The 24733-nt window shown below is 32.6% G+C and overlaps 1 protein-coding gene across 8 annotated transcripts in view; it reads left to right on the forward strand.

The window, feature by feature from the left end:
- Positions 1–24733, forward strand: part of SPIN1 (spindlin 1) — a 219385-nt gene that overhangs the window by 163056 nt on the left and 31596 nt on the right. For 7 of the 8 annotated variants that reach the window (XM_031939198.1, XM_031939168.1, XM_031939193.1 and 4 more), the window contains one exon: positions 11097–11308. In XM_031939198.1, the coding sequence (XP_031795058.1) occupies positions 11257–11308 (52 nt within the window). In that variant the 5' untranslated portion in view covers positions 11097–11256. Of the gene's footprint in view, positions 1–11096; positions 11309–11398; positions 11490–24733 lie in introns of those variants that run through there. The other variant, XM_031939204.1, reaches the window with a different exon arrangement.

A 24733-nucleotide genomic window follows, 5' to 3' on the forward strand; every position in this document is an offset into this window, starting at 1 on the left:
CACATTTGCAATAAGTCAACTAAATTGGCTTGACTAGAATTTTGCAAACCTTTACTACTTCTATCTGAGCAAGTAATGAAAATTAACCAGATTAAAGGGGGGGGGGGAGTTGTGGGTTCTTATGACTATTTAATCACTTCTGATTCTGTCATCAGTGCCCTCCTCTCTCTGAGAACCCAGTGAACCCAGATTCTGATAAAGCTTCTGCTCTTCACTTAGAGATCTCTGAGTACTCATTTTGGGTTAGGGATTGCCAGGAAGTTATCCCACACATAAATATGCTTATTTTTGTTTTAAGTTGTATTAAAGATCATATTGGCTTTTTTATCATATTAAAGCTTTTTTAAAATACTTGCTATTTTTAGAGTTTTTAACATAAATGAGGAAAAAAATTCTATTTAAAGGCTGTTTATAGCTGACTTAATTGTGTTATTTGGTGTTAATGTGATTAATTATATAAATTGTTTTTTCAATTTGAACCATCTTTATCTTGTTTTAGTTCTTACAAAGCCTTAGTGAACTTTCTGTTTTAGTTTTCTTGCTATGATTTATTGAAAATTGCTTTACAAAGTAGCATATATTTTGAATGTATATTGCTTTTGGCTGCTGACAATTCCTTTTCACACAGAAATATTAAGTGTTTCCTGGCTAACTGGTAACTTGTGTTAATCAAATGAAGTATGTTTAATAAATTTTGTTGGTGTTTGAAGCTGAGATCACAGTGTCATTGAAAAAAGAAATGATTATAAATAAAATTTTGTATACTTAAAGAACCCCTAATCTGTGATTTCACCTGTTTTGAGGCCATTTCTCTATCCACTATACCATGCCATAATGACCTTCATAACCAAATCAAAAAAACTGCATGCAATTGTCATCTGCCCCAGCCTTTCTGCTGACTTCCAAATTTTAAGACTTTCACTTGTTTTTCACACACCTCAGCCTTGGATAGCTTATATTCAGTATGTCCTACACGGAATTCATTTTTTTTTTCCCTCCTAAACTGCCTACATTTGCAAACTACCTTATTAATGTTGTGGATAGTACCATCCTCTGTCTCCCAGGCTCCAGACTAGGAGTTATCCTCAACTCCTTTCTCATCCCCATAGCCAGTCTGCTGCTAGGGCCTGTATATTTCACCTTTTCATCATCTCTCAAATGTGCTCCCCTTTCTCTCTCTTTGATACTATTATCCCATCCCCAGTAGCCCTTTGGAGGCCTTTAAAAGCCCCTTATTCTTTTGTTGTTATAATTGGCCAACTCCAAATCATCTTTCATTCCTTCACCAAAGTAATTTTCCTAAAGTGCAAGTCTGACCATGTCAAACCCCCTATGTCCCAGTCCCCACTCAGTAAATTTTTATGGTACCCTAGGAATAATCCAGTTCTTTACTCTTTTCTTCTTAACAGTTACCCCATGTATTCTTTGTTCTAGTGACACTGGTCTCTTTGTTTCTTGAACAAGAAACTCCATCATTAATCTTGGAGTATTTTCTGCATTCCTGCTTCCTAGAAAGTTCTTTGCCTTTTAGTTTCCTTGACTTCCTTTCTTAGTACTGTCTGAAATTTTACCTTTTAAGGGAAGTTTTTCTCAGTCCTTCTTAATTTGATTGCTTTCTCTTTGTTAATTATTTCCTATTTTATCTGGTATGTAGGCTTGTTTGCAGATATTTAATGTCTCTTCCATTAGAATATAAGCTCCTCAAGAGCAGGCACTCTTTTTTCTAAGGTTAGAACAGCACAGTTTTTGGTGTGTAGTAGGTGCTTAATAAATGCTATTGACTGATATTTAAGATAAATTATATAGTATTATCTCTAATTAGAAAAAAAGTTAAATAATAAAGTGATTAATAATATAAAAAATTTCCTCTACTCATGTTTACCTTGCTGTGACTAAAGGAATAAAAGAAAAAGACTGAACTCTAAAACCAGTTTAAGAACAAAAAGAAATTGTCCTATTAAGAAATCAACAAGCAAAAGAGATGACAAAAATTTTATAATAAAACATTTAACAGGACAAAGGCCTCAGTCATATTATTACTATCACTAGCTGCATGTTTGAAATTTATAGGGACTCAACAGTTATTGCAGAAATAAAGATATTTTTAAATTGGAGATTTGTTGATCTTTTTGGGGTCATGTTATGGTGTTGTAATAGGAATTACTATACCTGAGTTAAAGTGTCATCCTTTAGTTAGATGTATAGGACTGCTTGCTATCTGGGGGAAGGGGTGGAGAAAGGGAGGGGAAAAATCGGAACAGAAGTGAGTGCAAGGGATAATGTTGTAAAAAATTAACCCGGCATGGGTTCTGTCAATAAAAAGTTGTTAAAAGAAAAAAAAGAAATAATATTATATATAAAAACTATGGTAAATTCAGAAGTAATGATTTATATGGAATGATGCAGAGGGAAATAAGCAGAACCAAGAAGCCACTTTACACAGTAATCACAATATTATAAAGAAAAAGCAGCACGGAAGACTTCAGAACAATCTCTTTGTGCAGTGGCTAATTGTAAATTCCCAGGAATTTACTCAGGACTATTAGATACAGAACATAAAATAAATGTTGCCAGATATGGCAAAGGTGATGATATGTTTTGCTATTCCTTCTGTTCTTTCAGCTTTATATATTTTTTTTTCCTTTTATATATGTCTACTTAGTATGTGTGTGGGCAGCTAGGTGGTGAAGTGGATAGAGCTTGGAATCAGGCTCATCTTCAATGAGTTAAAATTCAGCCTCAGACACTTAGTAGCTATATGACCTTGAGCAAATCACTTAACCCTGTTTTTCCCAGTTTTAAATCATCTTTCAGTGAAGTGGAGAAGGACATGACAAACCATTTCAGTGTCTTTATCAAGAAAATCCCAAAATAGAGTCATGAAAAGTCAGATATGACTGAACAAGAGGTAAATTAGTAATGTATATATATTTTTCTACATCAGACTTTTATAAATAAATCTTATGGATGCCTAGTAATTTTTATATATCTATTCCTGTCCTAATCCCCTTCCTCTATGTCCAGATTTCTTGAGATTTCATGATAAGATTTCTTAAACGCTAATAAACAAAACCAAAAGACTGACAGTATTTGTAGTGTTCCACATCTATAGCATTTCTCATGTTATGATTAGTCATTATTCCAAAATCATGCTTTACCAAAAGAATATATACACAACAAAATAACAAACATTTATTTTAAAATGTGGGCTTTATGATATTTTGGATTAAGTAATTGTACATATTCTACTGAGATGACTATTTCAGTAAGGAGTTCTGAATTTCAAGTCAGAAACCTGAAACATGAATGCTGATTGTTACCTAAAACAAATCGTTTAACCTTTTGGATTCAGTTTGCTCACTTCTAATTTGAAAGGATTAGATTGGATTAGTCTTCAAGAGTTTTGGTCACATTTGTACTCTTAAAAATTACTAAGGAACTAACGGGGCTTTTCTTTTTTAGTATTTAGTAAAATTTTAAAGTATGTACTTATTAATTAATTTAAAATGAGAAACCTATTTGCCTGTTAGTACAAACAACTTTTTAAAAATGAAATTGAGTTTTCCAAAACAAAAAAAATTTGGTGAAAAAAGTAACATTGCTTTACTTTCCCCCTCTATCCCTCTACCCCTCCAAACTCTGATGTCTAGCTTAACATAAGAGGTTGGATTCTTATATCTGTTTCTGAATTTGATCCATTGCAATATATTGTTTTGATTGAAGTCTAAGAACAAAATCTAGCGTCACACAGATATATAGTTGGTCAAGGAGGAGTATTTTAATAGCTTTTTCACATAATTATTAATATTCTTTTATATTACAAAAATTAAACAAACAGTATCTTCTTATAGGTTAATTTCAATTATTTCATTGTCCTTTTTGCACTGATACAGTAAAATGCATTCATTTATCTTGTACTTTGAACGAATCTTTTATCCAGAAGTGTTTTTAGTAATACATGCACTGATCATTTGAAAAAAGATTGAGATATACAGATTTCCAAATAATAGATATTTTATCATACAATACCAAAAAACCCCACATTCATTAATAGCAGCATTGATCTTTTTAATAAGAGTCTTTAAATATTGGAAACTTAACAATCTAAAAAAATAGATAAAAGTTTTCCAAAATTTTAATTTTCACAAAATTTATTTTTGTTTATTTGGTTTGGTTTATTTTTGCTAATTTTTGTGAAAATGTCTGTCAAATACTCACATCTGCATCACCATGGTTTTATAAATTTTTTCAAGTAAAAAGTGTGTTCCTATAAAAAAGTAAATAGTTCCAGTAAAAAGTAATTAGTTCTAATTTGAAAAATCAAGCAATTGTATAAGTGCTTTTTCTCAAGATAACCATCATGGTATAAATATTTTATATATACTTCTCAATTCTTCAGACATTATATTGAAAAGATGTGTATTCAAGATTCAATAGTTAATAAATAAAAGCAATAATATTTTTTCATCAAAGACATTTTTTAAGTGAAACCAGTATTTAAAAAGTGTTAATTTGCTCTTATTTAGTTATTCATTCATTTATACTAAGTACACAATAGTGAAGAATATTATCACTAATAGTATAATCTGGTGCCTGCCACTTACTTGATTTGAACTAACAGCAAGTTTTACCTATCATTGTATTTGCATCATTAGTATAGATGTCAGCTCACCTGTTCTGGACAAACCGTGAGATGGAAATATTAACTATGTTTAATATTTTTAATACCACTTGAGTGTTTTGTTGCCAAATATGTATTTAGATGAAGATATTTCCATGATTTTATTGGTGCTAATGACAGATTAAAACAAAGAAAAATAAGTGTAGCCATATCTATAGATACATTTATTTGTAAAGCAAAATTCTGTGGACAAGATATTAACTTCATCTTCATGTTTGCAGCTGAATCTTTATTTCATATGTCATATAGCCTCTGGAAAACCCCAGTGTGTAAATAAATACGAAAGGGTGAGAGTGATAAAGGCAAATAATGCTTTAATATTATTATGAAAATAATTTGGAATTTCTGGATTTAGGGCATTCTCAGTAGTGTGGACCATACTTTGAGAATCACTGGGCTAGATGACATCTCAAAATCTTTAAATTCAAAATTGATGATGTGATTCTTCCATCCTTTTAAAAATGTTTTGACCTTTCAGCCTATTTGGATCCTATCTATACATTAGGACTAGCTAATTTTACCATCTTCTGAACTTCTCTAGCACTCAGTTTGTAAAGTGGTATCAAACTGATGGAAGTGTTCTCTAATAATTAGAAAATCAGAAATTATTATCTTTTGATTTTCTTTTTATTTTGTTAAACATGTCTCGGTTACATTTTAATCTGGGTTGAATAAGCAGCCCATAGAACCTTTTGATATAAAATATTATTTCATTTATTCTAATGCTTAGTTTTACTGAGTGTGTTTTTATCTTTGCAACTGGATTGCAAGGTTATTTGGGTCTGGAAAAGTAAATTATATTTTGTATCTTTTCATAATGTCTTATCACTTAGTAAGTGTCCCATTGATACTGTTTTGCTAGAAAACAAATGTTTATTTCTTTAGTTAACATTTTATAGCTCCTTTGCAAAAATTCTCCTGATGACTTTTTAGAATATAGTCTCAGTAATGGAATCTCTAAAAGTATGAATAGCTTAATAACTTTATATACAATTCCAAATTATTTACTAACATAGTTGGACATTCCATTGCTCTGTTTCACAGTGGCTGAAGGAATTTTCTTTCCCACATATCCTTCTACAATAAATTTTCCCAGTTCTTGCTCATCATTGCTTACTGGATGTGTATGATGCCTTTGGGATTTTAAATTTTTCATTTTTCTGATTTTTAGATATCTTGATCAGTTTGTAAAGTTGCTTATACTGTTTTAAATTTCTTCTTAAGATGACTTTATATCCTTGATATATTGGAAAATAAGGGTGGTTTGATTGCTCTCGAGGGGAAGATTAACCAGGTAGTCTTGATTTAGGTGGTTCCAAATTTCTAGCCAAGATTATTAAAAGTAGTTGAGGCTCATAAAGCAACAAAAATTTCTTGGCTATAGAGAGGCCTTATTTGAAGGCCAAGGCTATCTTTCCTAATGTTATGCCACAGTTCTCTTTAATTGTCCTGGCTCAGTTTCCTTGAATTGTTGTATCTCAAGTTTCCTTAACTGTTCTGCCTCAATCCCCTTAGTTGTAAACCAATGCCCACCCCCATTCCCCCAGTCCATTAAGACTGAGGACCATTTGCTCTAAGGTTATAAATTGTCAATATAAGACTCAAGATAAGGGGGAGATCAGACTTCCTGACTCCTAACTCCTTCTGTCCTCAAGAATTTATGACACTACCTCTCTAAAATATTCCAAAAGATAAGACTATCCCAAATATCTCATTGACATCTTTACTTCTGTTTGTTCAGACATCCTGATTGTGGCTTTTAGTAAGAATTTATAGCCTCCTCTCCCATCCTGACAGAACCAAATGGATCTGTGAAGAGGTTTCCCTGCTTCTGTCCCCTTCTTTGTTTTGTTTGTAAAACAAACATCTTGGTAAAAGATATAAGGATTTGGGATTCTCCCATTCATTGCTGGATACTTTGAGACAAGAGTCCTGTCCAGTCAATTATGCTCGTCAATTAATAAAATATTAAAACACTCTCTAATCTCTCTCCTGCCTCAGTTTCTCCAGCATTATATTAGCTCTTAGGAAACGATTTTGATCTTACCAACTAGCCACCTCCTTTCAAATAGTCCTTTTCTAGCCACCTCCTTTCAAATAGTCCTTTTCTTCTCATGAGGGTCTTTGGCTTTACTAAGGAAGTCAGATTGACCCCCTTTGTTAAAAGGTGATACATGTCACTAAATAAACTGTTTTCTTGCCCATAGAAAATATAATTGTTTGCCTTTGTTGCATTTTATTCTCTACAGTTTTAGATGCCGGACTAAATTTTTCCTTGACCAGCTTTCCAGTTTTTGTTCTTATTGAGTAGAGTCCTTAGGGTTCTTGAATAATACTTATTGTGTGTTTTTAGAAAAAGATCAATTTAACATGGCAAAATGGAATAATTAGGAGTTTATATGGTAATATAAGGAGACATAAATTAATTACAAAAATTTTAATTGAAATAAGAGGAGGCAGTAGTTAGAAAGATTCAGTGTTTATGGTTGGGTAATGCTAATGTGGTAAAAATAGTAGCTATATCAATAAGGCAGGTAGGTGGTGTGATATATGGAGTGGTAGGCTTGCAGTCAGGAAGATCCGAGTTCAAATCCAGCCCCAGACACTTTTTATCTATGTGACCCTGGACTAGTCACTTAGCCCTGCTTGCCCCAGTTTGCAAAATGGCATGTAATAGCACCTATCTCCCAGGGTTGTTTTGATGATCAAATGACATAATGAATTTTAAAATACTTAAGTGTCATGCCCAACATATGATAAGGTACTCTCAGAGTGGATGTTAGTTTCTGTTGTTTTTTAGGCATCGGAACTCCTTCCATTGTGAAAGATAGAAACTTTTCCATATAAATGTTAAAGACTTGCTTGAGTCTCAGAAAGGTGGTGATTCTTTTGTGTTTACAAAACTAAGTGTCATGGGAGGTATTTAAATTTCTCTTTATAAGTTCTCCACTTTGTTTACTAAGACTTGCAACTTCTCTGTAAAAGTACTATCCAAATTATTCTGTATGTTTAGGTGCTATAGTAATCGAACTTTAAAAAATATACTTTATAGAATTAAAAAAATGATAAAAATCATTCAAAAAAGTAAAATATGAAAAATATTAAATATTAAGAGGAAAGTAAAAGGGGGGCTTTGAAACTTCCAGATTTTTTCCAACTGTATTTCCAAGTAGTAATTATCAAACACATCAGAAGTTGGATAAAATCTACTAGATAAAACATATTTTAATTTTGTTTTTGATCAACACTAGAGAATGACATCCCAAATTACAAAGAAAAATTTTATTTTCTAGTAGAGTAATAAGGAATAAATGGTAAGAAATTCCTGTAAATCTGAAAGGATTGGATTGACTTACAAAACAGCTCAAAATGTCTTTTAGAAAGATACTGGCTTTTCTTTCCATCTGTTTCTGAAAAAGAGACTTTTAAGGATGCCCTCTAATCTCTTCCCCTGCTCATTGGTGGCAAACGTTCTTGTCTTGATTTTCATTTGAAATCTATGATCTGAGGCTTAAATAATCTTGAGTATAGCCTTTGCCTTTTTGAGAAAAAGTATATCAAAATGCAAAGATGGTTTGGGTGCAAGAGTTATTTCTTTTTGCTAGCCCTGAAATCCCCAATCTGCTTTGCTTCTGTAGCCAGTATTTAGATATCAGCCCAAGAAAATTGGGACATTATAAGACTGTCTTAGAAAATTTGTACAACTGCTGGAAATCTCAATTGATTTGCTAGTGTATATTATCCTCTTGGAAAGAGTATTATACAGACATACCTCAGAAACATTGCAGGTTTGGTTCCATGCCACTGTAAAAAAAACCAGATCATAATGACTTTTTTTTCTTTCCCAGTACATGTAAAAGTTACATTTGTACTATTAATCCTATTAAGTGTATAATAGTATTATATCTAAAAAAATGTACATGTCTTATTTTAAAAATATTTTAAAAGCTTTTTAAAAAATGCTAACCATAAGTTGAGCCTTCAGCATGTTATATAATCTTTATGCTTGTGGAAAATTTTGTCACAATATTGACAGCTGCTGACTGATCAGGATGTTAGTTATTTAAGACTAAAGTTACTGTGACAATTTCAAAATTGAAACAATGAAGTTTTGCCTCATCAATTGACTCTCTTTAATGAAAGATTTCTCTGGAGTAGAATATGCTGTTTGATAGCATTTTTTTACATTAGAAATTTTTTTAATTATGGTAGACAATGAAGCAATATTAATTTGAACCTATCTTCACCAAATACTGTAAAAAAAAATTTAATTTAAAAAAATTAATTTTTTTTAAAAGTTAAATGAATTCCCGTTAGAGAGAGGTAGTAGTACTTTGTGGGAAATTTTAATCTTCCCCTCTCAGAACAAGATAAATCTAACAAAAAAAATTAAATATGAAGTCAAGGAAGAAAACAGAATTTTAGATAAGCTGGACATAATAGAAATCTGGAGTTAAATGGAAATAGAAAGGACTACATCTTTATTAGGACATAAAAATTGTATAGTTAAAAGTATCCTTTTCAGATCACAATGCAATAAACCTATTTAAAGGATACATAAATATAGGCTGAAAGTTAATTGGAGATTAAATAACCTAATCTTAAAACAATCAGTAACTTCTCTAAAGAGAATGACAATCATGAGACTATGGAATACAACAAAAACAGTGATCAGAGGAAAATGTGTGTGTGTGTGTAAACTGAAAATCCTTAGTTAAATACTAAATTGGAAATCCTAAAAGAGAAGAAAACCAAATCACTAGTGTCAAAAATAAAAGGGGTGAATATGTCACTAATGAAGATAAAATTAAAGCAATTATGGGGAACTGTTTTGCTCAATTACATGCCAATAAATTTAGCAATTTACATGAAATAAAAGACTTTACAAAAATATAAATTGCCTAGATTAGCAGAAGAGGAAATAGAATGACTAAATTGATCTATTTTAGAAAAAAAAAATTGAACAGTTCAATGAGCTTCCTGAGAAAAAAAACACCAGAACCAGATGATTTACAAGTAAATTCTAGCATACATTTAAAGATCAACTAATTCCCATATTAAATAAATTATTTAGAATAGTGGGAAAAGAAGGGATCCTACCAGACTCCTTTTATGAAACAAATGTGATTTTGATAGTTAAACAAGGAAGAGCAAAAAGAAAAATAAAATTATAGACCAGTTCCATTAATGAACATGGATGCAAAAGTCCTAAATAAAATACTAGCTCAAAGGTTACAACAATATATTATAAAGATTATACCTTGTGATCAAGTGGGATTTATACCCAGGAATTCAAGGATGGTTTAACATAAGGAAAACAAGAATTTTATCAATAGATGCAGGTAAAGCTTTGGGTAAAGGGTAACACATTTCTTTTAAAAATGTTTGAAAGTGTTGGCATAAATGAATTTTTCCTTAAAATTATAAAACTATCTGAAACCATAAGCAAGCATTATTCATAAAGGTGGATGTTAGAATCCTTCCCAGAAAGATCAGGGTAAAACAAAGGATGCCCACTATTACCTGTATAATTGGAAATCATAGCAGCAATAGAAGCAAAAGTTGTAGAAGGAATTAGAATAGGGAATGAAGTAATAAGACTATTACTTTTTGCAGATAACACGATGATATACTTGGAATATCCCAAAGACTGAACTAAAAAGTTTGGTAGCATTTTAGCCACAGCAGAACTTTTTTCAAAATTGGAGTCAGTCCTCTCAATCCTAGTGCTGCTTTGTCAACTAAATTTACGTAATATGGTTTTCAGTATTGCTATGTATCAGGGAAGAGAGGCCTGATGAAAAGGAGAAAGATAAGGGAATGACTAGTTAGTGGATCAATCCAAATAACTACAACATTTATTAAATTCTTTATTTTATAGGGGTATGGTTTGTGGTTCCCCAAAACAATTAAAATTTTAACATTAAAGATCAGTAGTCACAGATCACATAATAGATTTAAAAGTAATTTTTAAAATTATAATATTTGAGAATTACCAAAACGTGACACACAGTATTAGGACACAAAAATGGTGTCAATAGATTTGCTGGACACAGGATTACCACAGTTTTTTAATTTGCAAAAACACAAGCAAACAAATAAATAACAACAATAAAAACACAGTCTCTACAAAGTGTAATAAAACACAATATGCCTATATGGTGGCTAATTTCACCTAGAAGCCCTATATGTTTCCAGGTTCTAGAGGCTTAGGAGTATTTCTTGAAATATCTGAAAATTATGCTTTAGGCAATATATGTGTGTGTACATACAATATATATATATATAAACTAAAACATTAAAATTAAATATATATATATATTTAATTTTAATGTTTTAGTTTTTGGATCATTTGTCTTGATTTTGCCTTTTTCTTTGGCTCTGGGTAATGAATTGTTACTTCATTGTTTTACAGAGTGTTATAATTTCAAGTATTTCTTCTGAACTTGGAGAAGAAATTCACGCTTGAATGGTGGATTAACAAGAACATTGAAATTCAGGAGAAAAAAATAATTACAAAATATTGGATTTTCACCCTAGTCTGGCAGCTTTGCTGCTCACTTAAACACAGATGAATGAAGACCCCATTTGGAAAAACAGCAGGTCAGCGATCCAGAGCTGATGCAGGTAAGAGTTTCTCAGTTGTATGGAATGCTACATATAACATACTTTATTTTTGGCTAATCAGATTCTCAGACTTTCAATATTATCTTTCAGGTATATAAAGTTTTGATTTAAAAGACTCAGTGGAAGAGTTGGTTTAAAATTACTCATTGAGCTGATACTGTTAATGTTCTTGAATTTCAGAGTAAGTCAGAAATAAAATCTTCCGTAAGTTATTCAACTAGTAATCATTGTTCCTACAATGTTTGTGATAAAGTTCAGGGGGGCATTAAGTAATTAAGTATAGAACTGTCTTATATTTCTTTTACAATCCCCTTAGAATTCTATGTACTACTATTCACTTATCAGGTATATAATTAAATGAAGTAATCAAAGCTAGAGAGCCATTTTTGCTTTTGAATAATGAGAGAATATAGAAAAGGAAAGGAAGATGTACAATGGGTTAGATAATTCACATCTATGACTCCAGAAGTTTATATAAAAAAAAAAAAAAAAAAGGATAATTAGCCCATAATGATTATTGTGAGGGGAATATATGTTTGATTATTGTGGGAAATATAATGTTTTCATTCGATAAATACCTGATGTTAGTGAGAAATAACTATGCCTTCCTTTTAAGGGAAGGATACAGAACAACACACATACACACACACACACAAAACTGTGAACCACCAAAAATTCCTGGTTTCTTCTAAGAACACACAATAGCCATTTGTTTTGCGCTTTCTTCATCGAATCCTTGATTTTGTCACTTTTCAATAGATGCCTCTGTCCACATATAATCTTAGAACAAATATAGCTGTTTCAAAAGCTTGTCATTTCAAAATCTAACATTTATACAAAGACGATTCCCTTAAGGCTAAAGGGCACTTTTTTTTTTTTTTTTTTTTTTTTTTTTTGCTAAGGCAATTGAGAATTGAGGTAGTGATTTGCCCAGGGTCACACAGCCAGGAAGTGTTAAGTGTCTGAGGCCAGATTTGAATGCAGGTCCTCCTGACTTCAGGGGTGGTTCTCTATCCACTATGCTACCTAGCTGCCCTTTGAGGGGCACATTTTTAAGGAAGGGTTCCTCGTTTTCCCCCCAATGTAGCTGACTGATGGTGACCAATTGAAACAAAAAGGTTTCAGCAAGGGCTGAACACAGTTAGTCCTCTTCTGAGTTTTTCATTTTCTTTTTCCATGTGTTGCTCCTTCACTTCGTCAGTGTCTCCAGAATTCTTTAAAGATAAACTGAGTTCTGATTGACTCTAATATATATCTTTGAGGTTTAAATTCTCAACCTGGATTGCCCATTAAAATTAAAAGTTTACCATAATTATTTTCATTCTATTCAAGTATAGTTTTTTAAGTATGTAGAGTATATCCAAGTTCTCTTCTTGTTGAATAATCACAGGCAAATTATTGTCTAATTTCCTAGGTTTGGGAGGTGTTTTCACAATAATAATTGCTAATCACTAGCATTTATATAGTGTTTTAAGGTTTACAAATCTCTTTATAAGTATTTCATTTTATCCTTGTGATGAGACAGTTGTTCAGTCATTTTTCAGTCATATACAATTCTTCATGGCCCCATTTGAGATTTTCTTGGCAAAGACTGGAGTGGTTTGTCATTTCTTTTTCCAGCTCATTTTACAGGTTGAGGAAGTGAGGCAGATTGGGCTAAGTGATTTACTCAGAGACACACAGCTAATAAGTGTCTGAAGCTGAATTTGAACTGAAGAAGATGAGTCTTACTGACATCAGGCCCAATATTCTATCTGCTATGCCATCTAGCTTTCTAGATAAGGAAGTAGATGTTGCGACTATTTTCATTTTACAGATGAAGTATCTTAGATCAAGTTGTTTTGTTTGAAAACTAAGGTATACTGAGGCAATTAGTGAGACTAGCAATCAACAATAAAAATCCAGAATTGAGGTTTCATATAAATCTTCATATAGTTTTGGGAAGTAAAAGGGAACAAAGATCAGGAAGCATCACAAATGGAAAACAATATGATTGGTGACAGAGTCGAAAGTATCATAGGCAATTAGAAAACTATTATTGGAGCTATCAACAATTCCTCCTTCCATCCTGCTGTCAGGAAAAGTTGATTGATAGAGTCAATGTCTGATGGTTAATTGAACAGAGGTAATAGACTTCTTGTCTCCCATCTGAGTTCTGTAAGAATTTTTGGTAGAAGTCCCAGATCAAAAGGCAAACTCTGAGAAACAGGCTGTGCCCTAAAAAGATAGGCAAAGCTACCCCCATGCAAATGAAGGGGCCCCTGTGTTCAAAACTGCACAAGAAATTTGGGACAGCATTTCCTTTACCCCAGGAACAGAACTCAACCATAAAAGTAAAAACACTAAAAAAAGGAAATATCAAAAGAAAAGGGGGGGGGGGGGAATGATCAAGAAACAGAAAAGAATCTTGACCATAGAAAGCTATTATGGTGATGGGGTAGACCAAAACACCTACTCTCAAATGAGGACAAAATGTCCACAGAAGAAATCCCAAAGAGTGATATGAATTGGTTTCAACCCCAAAGAATTTTCTTAGAAGTGCTCATAAAAGACTTTAAAAGGCAAATAAGAGATGTAGAATTAAAACTGAGAAAGGAAATAAAAGATATTCATGAGAGAGTTGACAACTTTGAAAAGAAAGAGAAAAAATTGCCTGAAGAAAACAATTACTTAAAAAGTAGATTTAGCCAAATGGGAAAAAAAGATGCAAAAGATAATTGAAGAAAATCACACATTAAAACAATTGGGCAAATTGAAGTTAATGACTCCATGAGACAGCAAGAATCAATCCATCCAAATTAAAAAGAATGAAAAAAGGAAGAAAATGTGAAATACCTCATTGGAAAAACAGCTGACCTGAAAAATAGATCAAGAAAAGTTAATTTAAAAATTATTGGCTGAGCTGAAGGCCATCACCAAAAAAAGAACCTGGATAGCATTCTTCAAGAGATTATCGAGGAAAACAGTTCCAATATTCTAGAAACAAAGGGGGAAATAATCAATGAAAGAATCCATTGATCACCTTTGAAAAGAGAGCTCACAAGGAAAACCCATAGCAACAATTGATGCGAAACTCCAGAATTACAATCTCAATAAAAAAAAAAATAGTGCAAGCTGCCAGACCAAAACAATTCAAATGCCAAGTAGCAAGTCAGGATTACCCAGGATCTGGCAGCTTTTGGAAATAAGGGTTGGAGGGCCTAGAATACCACATTCTGGAAAGCAAAGGATGTAGGGTTACAAACAAGAATTAACTACCCAGTAAGACTCTATACCATCTTTCAGGTAATGAGATGGATCTTCAATGAAAAGACTTTAAATTATTTCTGTTGAAAAAACAGAACTAAAGAGAATCTAATCTACAAACATAGAATTCAAGAGGAGCATACATAGAAAGGTAAATGAGGGAAAATAGATTATTTAAAGATTAAACATCATTAGATGGGAAAATGAAAAATAGGGGAAAATTTTTTTTAGTAGAATAAAAGATCTCCCTTAATTGTTCATAGGTCTATATGAGACTATTTAGAGATTTTCTTTTGAATTAAAGGTGATCCATAGGACAATTTAATTTTAAACAAATTTAACTTCTGGACTCATGAACTTATGGACTTAATTTGGAGTCAAAGGAACATGTCTCGAGTAGATGCAGAATGAAATGAAATAAAAAGAGAAAATTAATTTTTTGATCTCGGTGATTTGCAAATGAGGGTCACAGAGCTAATAAATAATGTAGAATTTGAATTGAAGTTTTTCTGACAAGATCTAGCTCTATTCACTGCATCTCGGTAAGCAAATTCCATTTCCAGAGACATCAGCAAAAGGGCTATAGGAACACTGAAAGCAATCTAAGGACTCACCTTTCTTTGCCAGGCTCTTCTACTTCAAGGGGATATCACTATATTGGAATCTTATTGACAATGCCAGTTATGAGCTGGCCTAGCCTCAGGACAGATCCACATTCCTCTAGTAGTTCAGGTTTGGTAAAGGAATAAAATGAGATAAACTGTTATCAAAAAGCGATCTATTAGCCTTAACCCGAGAAAGTAGTCACCATGGACAGACATTGAGAAAAACTCAAATTCAGCCACTTTCAATTCCCATCTTGATCTGCCACCTAAGAACCAGAGGACCTTTCCAGCTTCTTGTGACTTTTTTGTGACTGGGTGATGGATAGGAAGTGATATCAGCAGTCTGAGTTCTGAGTCAAACCAAGTTTCCAGGAATGATTCAATATCTTTAAGGAAAAACTAGTTTAACATGAATAGAGGGAATAATTACAGTATTTCTCCAAATACAAGAGTACCTAAAGAACCCTTTATAAAAACACATATAAACAATAAAAACAACATAAAGAAAATTTTATGAGGGCATCATTTTTCCCTTTATCTTTTTTATTCTTTGTCTTTAGTCAAATTTTCTTCATTTTCTTTTTTATTATAACTTTTTATTGACAACATATGAAAGGGTAATTTTTTACAACATTATCCCTTGCACTCACTTCTGTTTCGACTTTTCTCTTCCCTCCCACCTCCCCCTTCCCTAGACGGCAAGCAGTCTTATACATGTTAAATATGTTACAGTATATCCTAGATACAATATATGTGTACAGAACTAAACCAATATAGTTGTCCCCACATGGATCCATTTTTCTTTTTTCTTTTGGACACTACTGTTCTAGACTGCATACTCTTTCCTTGTACTTAGTAAAAATGGAGACAGCTTCAGAAAATGCTGCCGTTTTACTTTGGGAGGCAAAGGTTTAGCTACTGACTGTAATAATGAGAGTGTTGAATCTAGAGTAGGTTTGAATCTTAATTTTATTTAATACTAACTCTGAATGAACTTGGACAAATATCTTCCTCTCCTCTTTGTGTTAATTTCTTTATAGAATATAAACACTTTTATATTAGTGACACATAGTTCTCAGTGTCATTTCAGGTTCTCCTTTCTCAAAATTATAGACATAAAATGTCAGAGTTTGAAAGGAACTCAATGGCTACCAGTCCAATTTGTATCCTAAAATCTCTCTTCCATTCTTAGCATGTAGATGTCCTTACTTTGCCAGAGGGACTTTGTTGGCCTAGATCTGAGATTTCATTGTTACTGGGAATTACCAGATGATGAAACACTCCATACATTCAGGTTGATATCTGCTGTCCAAATTATAATAGCTTCATGAGTTAAATCAACTTAAATTACCTCTTTGCAGCCTCTTTCGGTTAATCCTATTTCTGCCTTCTAGGTTTAAGCAAGAAAAATGCTTCTAAGTTCTCCTCTGAGATTTAGAGATAATTCTCATTTTTCACTTAATAATTTCTTCTCCATACTAAACACCCTGGTTCTTTCAACCCATATTTGTGTGGTATGAACTCCAATTACCCACTCTCTTGATTATCTTCTTCTAGATACTGTAGAGCTTATCAGTTATTTAGGATTTGTTAGAGAAGGAATAAGAAAGGGACAGGAACTGAAAGGGGACAAATGTTTGTGGAAATCATTTGAAGGAAACTAGAGGTAAAATTTTAGAGAGGAAATTTAGTAATGATAAGGTGAAGGAAGTGAAGCAGCGTTACAGGCAGAGCTAAAAGAGTGGAGCAGAGAAATAGGAAAAGGCAAGAATTGAGAAGCAGGAGGGGGTGGTGACATGATCATACACTGAATTCGGGGGAAGAAGAACTGGAAAGCCATCTCTGGACTGCAGAAAGTGCACTATCTAGGATAGAGCTGAAGCTCCAAGAGGAGGAGGAAATAGTTGCTATATTAGTATGAGTACAAGAAGGAAATTGGGTGTGTGGGTCAGGGAGACAAGTTGTAAAGAGGTACAAAAGGCAAGGTCACTTAGGAGCTGAATTTCAATTTAACTCAATAAGTGCTTATTAAGCATCTACTGTATTCTAGGCAATGTAGGAGAGAGAAAACATAAGGATTAAATTCTTCCCATTTCCTTCAGGAACTTACTTTCTGTTGTAGAAGATATCAAAAAGAAACTTGACATAGCAGTTATCCAAGGGAAGTAATGAGAAGAAAAATAAATACTAAAGAGCTTACTTTAATAATTGCAGACATCATGGACAAATTTACATTAATTTATCCTAATAGTATATGCTAGTATTTGTCAGAAGTTGGGTTGTTGGATTTTTTTTTTTTTTTAGTGAGAAATTTTTGTTTTTTAATACCACAATCCAGATCAAAGCTTGATTATCTATCAACCCAACTAGCTACAGCTGATTAGCTATTAGCATAAAGGTAGAGGATTTGGGGGGGCATATAATTTTGGGCTGACATATAATTTGCATGCATATGCACACATATAAATGGTTTGCACAGCCTTTACATATGTGATTTCATTAAAAAATCCTTTGAAGAAGATAGTGCAGGCAGTATTATTTCCATTTAACATATATAAAACTGAAGTACAGAGAGGTTCCTCATGCTTACATAGCCAGTTAGTGTGTGAAGTGGGTTTGGAACCCAGTCTTAATACTCCCAAGCCCATCACTCTCTCCACTGAGTACAATGTTCATTTAGGACATTTAGAACATTAAGACAGTTGAGAGTATGCAGTATAGTTTGTAGTAATTTTTAAGATCACTTTGTCCAGAAGTATTCAAAAGTCATTAGAATAGAAGAGGAATTGAATTGTGGGTATTACCTAGAAATTAGGTTTGTAAGATGTGAATATCAAAATGTCAAGCAAAGTTTCAAGGGATTCTTGAGTTAGGGAAGTGTTGTTGTGTGCGTAGGTGTAGAGGGGTGTGTGTGTGTGTGTAAGTGTAAGTTCATGAATCTTGATATCAGTTCAAGGGAATTAATTAGTTTTAGTAAAATACCTAAAATGGGTCTTAATTATCTCTTTGATTATTGCTGTAGTATATAGTGCCCTTGTTAATCACAAGCACCAGGAACTTTCAGATAGTTGTGTTTGTTGGCCCTAGAGAGAAATTTTGGAGAGAGAGTATCTAAGAAGACTGTTGTTTTCTACCCCATGCAGGGGAGTGTCCTAACAGCTCTCAGTAAATGCTTTTTATTGTATATATAGAGAAGCATTTTTCTATGTATATCTGGAAAGTAGAATTTCTCTTTTCTCCCCCTCAAACCCCTTCCCCCCAATTTGTATCTTAAGTTGAAATACAGTTAAAACTTAAAATAATTCTGTTGGATTATATACATTTGTGTTTTTTATGATACGGTAATATCAAAGGGAAAGAATTCTTTTAAGGCATTTAGGGAAATCATTCAAAGAGGACAGACATTTAGAGATGCTGGCAAAATCATTTAGTATATCACTAGTAGGAAATGCAAATTAAGACAACTCTGAGATACCACTATACATCTGTAAGATTGGCTAAAATGACAGGAAAAGACAATGACGATTGTTGGAGGGGATGTGGGAAAACTGGGACACTGATGCATTGTGGGTGGAGTTGTGAACGGATCCAAACATTCTGGAGAACGATTTGGAACTATGCTCAAAAAGTTATCAAACTGTGCATACCCTTTTATCTTGAAGTGTTACTACTGGGCTTATATCCCAAAGAGATATTAAAGAAGGACCTGTATGTGCCAAAATGTTTGTGGCAACCCTTTTCGTAGTGGCAAGAAACTGCAAACTAAGTAGATGCCCATTAGTTGGAAAATGGCTAAATAATGAATGTTGTGGAATATTATTGTTCTGTTAAGAAATGACTAGTAGGATGAATACAGAGAGCCTTGGAGAGACTTACATGAACTGATGCTAAGTGAAATGAGCAGAACCAGGAGATCATTATACACTTCATCAGTACTATATGAGGATCAATTCTGATGGAAGTGCCTGTCTTTGGCAATGAGAGAATCCTATTCAGATCCTGTGATTAGTGATGAACAAAACCAGTGAAAGAACACTGGGAAATGAGTGTGGACTGCTTACATTTTTGTTTTTCTTCCCAGGTTATTTTTACCTTTCTAAATCTGATTTTTCTTGTGCATCAGAATTGTTGTATATGTACACATATATTGTACATAAATATGTACACATATGTTGTATTTTAGATATTGTTTAACATGTTTAACATGTATGAGACTGCCTGCCATCCAGGGGAGGGGGAGTGGAGGGAAGGAAGGGAAAAGTTGGAGCAGAAGTGATTGCAAGAGTCAGTGCTGAAAAATTACCTATGCATATGTTCTGTCAATAAAATAATAATGATAATAATAATATAAAAATATATATATCACTAGTAGAGGTGAAGTTGTTTGTTTTCTTTGTAATGTGTCCTGGAATCTTAGAAACAATCTCTGATCTTTTCTGTAATTTGTTTTTATCATCTCTGAAGTGATTCTCATTTGATTGATCTTGAAACAACAAAAATAGTATAATATAAAAGTCACTTTGTTGATAAATATTTTGTATAGGTTTTCCTGTAATCAAGTGATGTGTGTGTTCTCATTTCCTAGATATTGAAATGTATATTATTAACTGAAGTGAGAAAAATGGTTATTACTAACTATTGATTTGAGGACATTTAGAGTTTGCCCTTTTCTTTATTATTTTAAGGAGTTAGTCTTTGAAGGTTAGACCATTAATTGAGAAGTTACTCTTTTCCCCTCCTCATCAGCACCCTTGATGCCTTCTGTCACCATCTCCTCCTTCACCTCTTTCTTCACATTAATAACAAGCCCTTCTTTTTGCCAAAGCAAACTCTATTTATATATATACAAATGATTCAATTTTATCATATCTCCAGATTTCTCCCCTATCATTCCCATTGTTTCATTAATCTTCAATCCCTCTCTGTCTACTGGTGCTTCCCCACTGCCTACAAACAATATCCTATCTCGTCTATCAGAAAATGTTACTTGTTCATCCATCCTCAATAACTATTACCCCATTTCTCTTTTGCCTTTGGTGACTGAAGATCTTGAGAAGGCTGTCTACAGTAGATGTCTATACTTTCTCTTATTTATGTTGACTCTTTTCTTAATTCTGCCTTTCATCATCAATTATCCAAAATTGTTTTCTTCAAGTTTTTGACACTCTTGATTACCTTTTTGATATTATCTGATTTTCGAACATCAAAAATGTCAAAAATCTTTCCTTTCTTAATTATTTCCAATTTATCTTGTATATAGTTTGTATATAGTTGTTTGCAGATTATCTCCAGATTAAAATGTGAGCTACATGAAAGCAGGAACTATTTTTGCTTTTCTTTGTTTCTTCAGTGTTTAGCACAGTGTCTGGCATATTGGTCAATACATAATAAATGTTTATTGACTATCTTACTGATTGGATAAAACTCTCCTTTGTGTCAAAGTATAATTGAGCAAGAACTGCAGTAGAGACATAATGCATATTACGTTTTCTTATAGTAATCCCTACATTTCTGGTGTGATATTAGTGGTTTATTCCATTATGATTTTTTTTTTTTTTTAGCATCTTTCCCTCACCTCTGCATTCAGTTTGCTTTTAATGATCTATTTATTTCATCCATCAATTCATGCAGCTTATTTCATTTTTCTGAATTCTTAGTCTTTATTTTCAGCACAATAATATTATATTTCGTTCATAAAGTATTTTATTTTATTCTATTTATAGTTCACAGCTAACCACAAAAAGTCCCATTCAAATATTTTTGTTAGTACTTGATCTTGGGATATTTGCCTGTAGTAGTTTTACTGGATCAAAGGATAAAGAGTTGAATTCTTGCAAATTTCTAAACTGAAATTCAATTTAGAAAACTAAAATGAAAGTCAGATGACTTTGCTACTTGACAGTAATATTTCATTGTACTTTCCTTCCCACAAGTTCTCTTAATGTTGACTGCTGCCACCTCCAACTCCTATATGATGCCAATTTAAGATTAAACCATAGTTTTTAAAATGCGAATTGTTTTAAATTGTATTTGCAAGAGTCTGACCATGAGCATTGAATGAATATCTTGCCAATTATTTGTTTTCTGTAAAGACTGTTTTGTAATTGTGTTTGGATACCAGAGTACAGCAAATTGCTTTACAAAATAGAGGGAAAAAATTAGTGTAACTCATGTGGATATTGCAAAGGTAAAGAATCTAATGGTAGATATTTTTTTAAAAATAAGAAGAGCATCTCACATATTCTAAACCACCCAGAACAATTTAGTATTCTTTTAAAAATAAAGCAATTGATAAGTAGAGCAGATTGAATTCACAACCAACGGAAGCAAATCTGATTAGTATTTTGGTATTTAATAAACATAAACATCCCAGATACTAATGTGAGAACTGTGACAAAAAGTACTGGGAAAATTGGAAAACAATGTAGAAGAAATTTAGACCAATACACCTTATATACCAACACAAAACACACCTTTAAAATAAGAATATCCATTCCCCAATAGATAAATTGTCAAAGTTACATCTAGGTAGACAGTTTTCTGAGAGAAAAACCGTCCACAACTATTGAGATGCTAAAAATCACAAATAAAAGGAAATCTAAATTAAAAATCAACACAATGCTTACACCAATAAGATTGAGGAAGATGATAAAAGAAGGAAAATAATAAATGTTTTAGGAATAGAGGACAGACAGGCACCCTGTATACTTTTAGTGGACTTGTAAATAAATAGAGCTATTCTGGAAAGAAATTTGCAATTCTTAGTACAGTGTTACTAAATAACTGTGTACCAGTTATATCATGCTGGATTTAGAGCCAAAAGAGATCAAAGAAATAGGAAGATGTCCAATATGCACAAAAATGTTTATAGTAGTTGTATTTTTGGTAGCACAAAACTAGAAAATAAAAGAATACATGTTAGAGCAATGGGAAATAGCTAAGTTTTGCAATATATGAGTGTGAATGAATACAAATATTCTGTAAGAAATGGGTAAATTTTAAAGAAATATGAGAAAGAAGAGAAAACTAAGTACCTTCCAGTAACTGTGCCAAGGGCTTTACATAAATTACTTCATTTGATGTTCACTTCTCACTTTGTGAGAAGTTGGTTTTATTATTAGCTATTTTGCTATTGAGGAAATACAAGCAGATAGAGAAGTTATGTAACTCTCCCAAGATAACACAACTACAAAGTTTCCTAGGCCAGGTTTGAGCTCCAGTCTTGTTCTATGCTTTGCCACCTAGCTAATGCTTAGTGGAACTCAATGTAAAATAAATTTAGCAAAGTTAGAAGGACACTTTATATTATAACATCAACATTATAAAAATGAATAATCTTATAGATTTTTATAAATTGATATAAAAATTGTCTAAGGAGTTGTTAATAGGTACTGCTGCCAGGGATACTGTTAATGCATAGACATGTATAAAAACTAGTTTACTATATGCTCAGAACATAGACTCATGATACACAAAACCCAGGGCATCCCAAGTGATAGTTTATACAAGCTTATAGAGGTCTTAGTTACCTAGAATGGGTGCTACAATGGAATTTTTCAGAAGGGGAAGGTAAAGATTTACACATAAAAGAACAGATAGCAGAAAGGTGTCATCTACAACAGGGAAAATGATGAACTAGTTAGCAAAAGCTAGTTTTTTGGCATACTCATTTTAAGGAAATAGAGCTGATGGAATGGAACACTAGTTATACACTTAAGCTTAAATTTGATTTCTTGGCTAAATTCTAAAATTCTCTTATCATAAAACTGATGAAGGATAAAATGAACAGAACAGGAGAATAGTGTAAACACAAACAACTTTGAAAATTCTATGAACGAAACAGTGAGTATCCATGTTTCTAGAGGACCAGTGATGAAATATATAGTCCGCTGCTTGTAAAAGCAAGATGTGATATGGAGACATCTCTGTCATGGTCTCTCTGTCTCTCTCACACACACGTGCACACACAAAAGCACATACACACTGAGAGAATTTGTTTTGCTATTCTATGCAGGTATAAGTAGAATACCTAGAGCTATATCAAATAAAATTAAGACAGTATTAATATATCCTCTTTATAGTAGAAGAGCTCATATTTCTCCATTGCTTAAAATATGTGGTATCTTGATTTTAATATACCTTTGATTATCAGTATCGTAAATGGATGTTTCCATACCAATTTTTTTCTTTAGGATTTTCAACACAAATGAATGTAATATTTTGTCAAATGCTTTCCCAATAGATATTTACATTGTTACAAAGTGCTTTACTCACAAAAGCAGAACTGGAAAGGTAGAAAAGATCTTAGATTCTATGTAATCTGCAACTAAACAAGAATCTCCTCTTCAGCACTTGCCATTGACCTGACTAGTGGCCAAGCTGGCTTCATTTAAAGATTGCAATGAGGGAGAACCTAGCTTTTTTTTTTTTTTTTTTTTTTTTTTACTAAATTACTTTGCTTGCAGTCTGCATTGCAGCCTGTTGCAGTAATTGGGTGCCAGGCCTGGAGACATGAATACTCATTTTCCTGAGTTCAAATCTAGCCTCACAGTACTTGGTGTGTGACCCTGGGTAAGTCCTTAACTCTATTTACCTTGGTTTTCTCCTCTGTAAAATGACTTGGAAAGGAAATGGTAAACGACTTCAGTATCTCTGTCAAGAAAAACCTTTAAATGGGGTCACAAAGTCAGACATGACTGAACAATAGCAACAGAAAACCAAAAATTTAACATTAATTTTTTTTTTCACATTACTATTTTGTGTAGCTTGAGAGCAGCATCTGTGCCGCAACTATTTAGTAAGATTAAGATAATTCACCATATTATGTTAATCGATATTGATGGGTCTTGCCAAGCAAAATAGGTTCCTAAGATGAATCTGGCAACATATTTGCATATTCTCAGTTTTCTAACCACTAACCTTTTATTGAGAGAAAGTGGGACTGCTGCTCACAGTTATTCATACTGCTCTTGGTGAAGGGTGAACAAGATCTTGTATTTGTGTATTTGTTAAGGATATAACCCAAAATAGTGAATATCGAAGTAACATCTAAATCTATATTAGAGGGTAGGTTTAGAAGGCAAAACACTGGATCAATCTGTAGATAGAGGTGAGATTATAACAATATTTGATATTATGACAGCAATGACATTTTAGGAAAACTAGACTAGATTGGTAAACCCATGCTATGTATATGGTGGGTTTTTAATGTTAGTTGATGACTTGATTACTTTTTTAAAAATAAAAAGTCATTTTGAAATATGAATACAATAATGATAATGGCTATTATGACAAGGCAGAAGGGATGAAGTGAAATATTAAAATTGGGAAATATAGCTAAAATTCAATTTTTGTCCTAGTTATAATATTTATGGATGTGCCATTTTTATTTTCGATAAAGTCATTGAATTTTTTCTTAGTTTATTAGTTTTGCTTGCTGCTCAAATATAAAACTGTGGACATGTGTGTAAAAATAAACTATGATTTATTGCAGAGGCAGCATGATGAAGTGCTAAGAGACAGAAAAGCTGGGATGAATTCCCAGTCTCAACATGTATATAAAAGTTCTGGACAA

The sequence above is a fragment of the Sarcophilus harrisii genome, chromosome 1 (genome assembly GCF_902635505.1).
Source record: "Sarcophilus harrisii chromosome 1, mSarHar1.11, whole genome shotgun sequence".
NCBI lineage: Eukaryota > Metazoa > Chordata > Mammalia > Dasyuromorphia > Dasyuridae > Sarcophilus > Sarcophilus harrisii.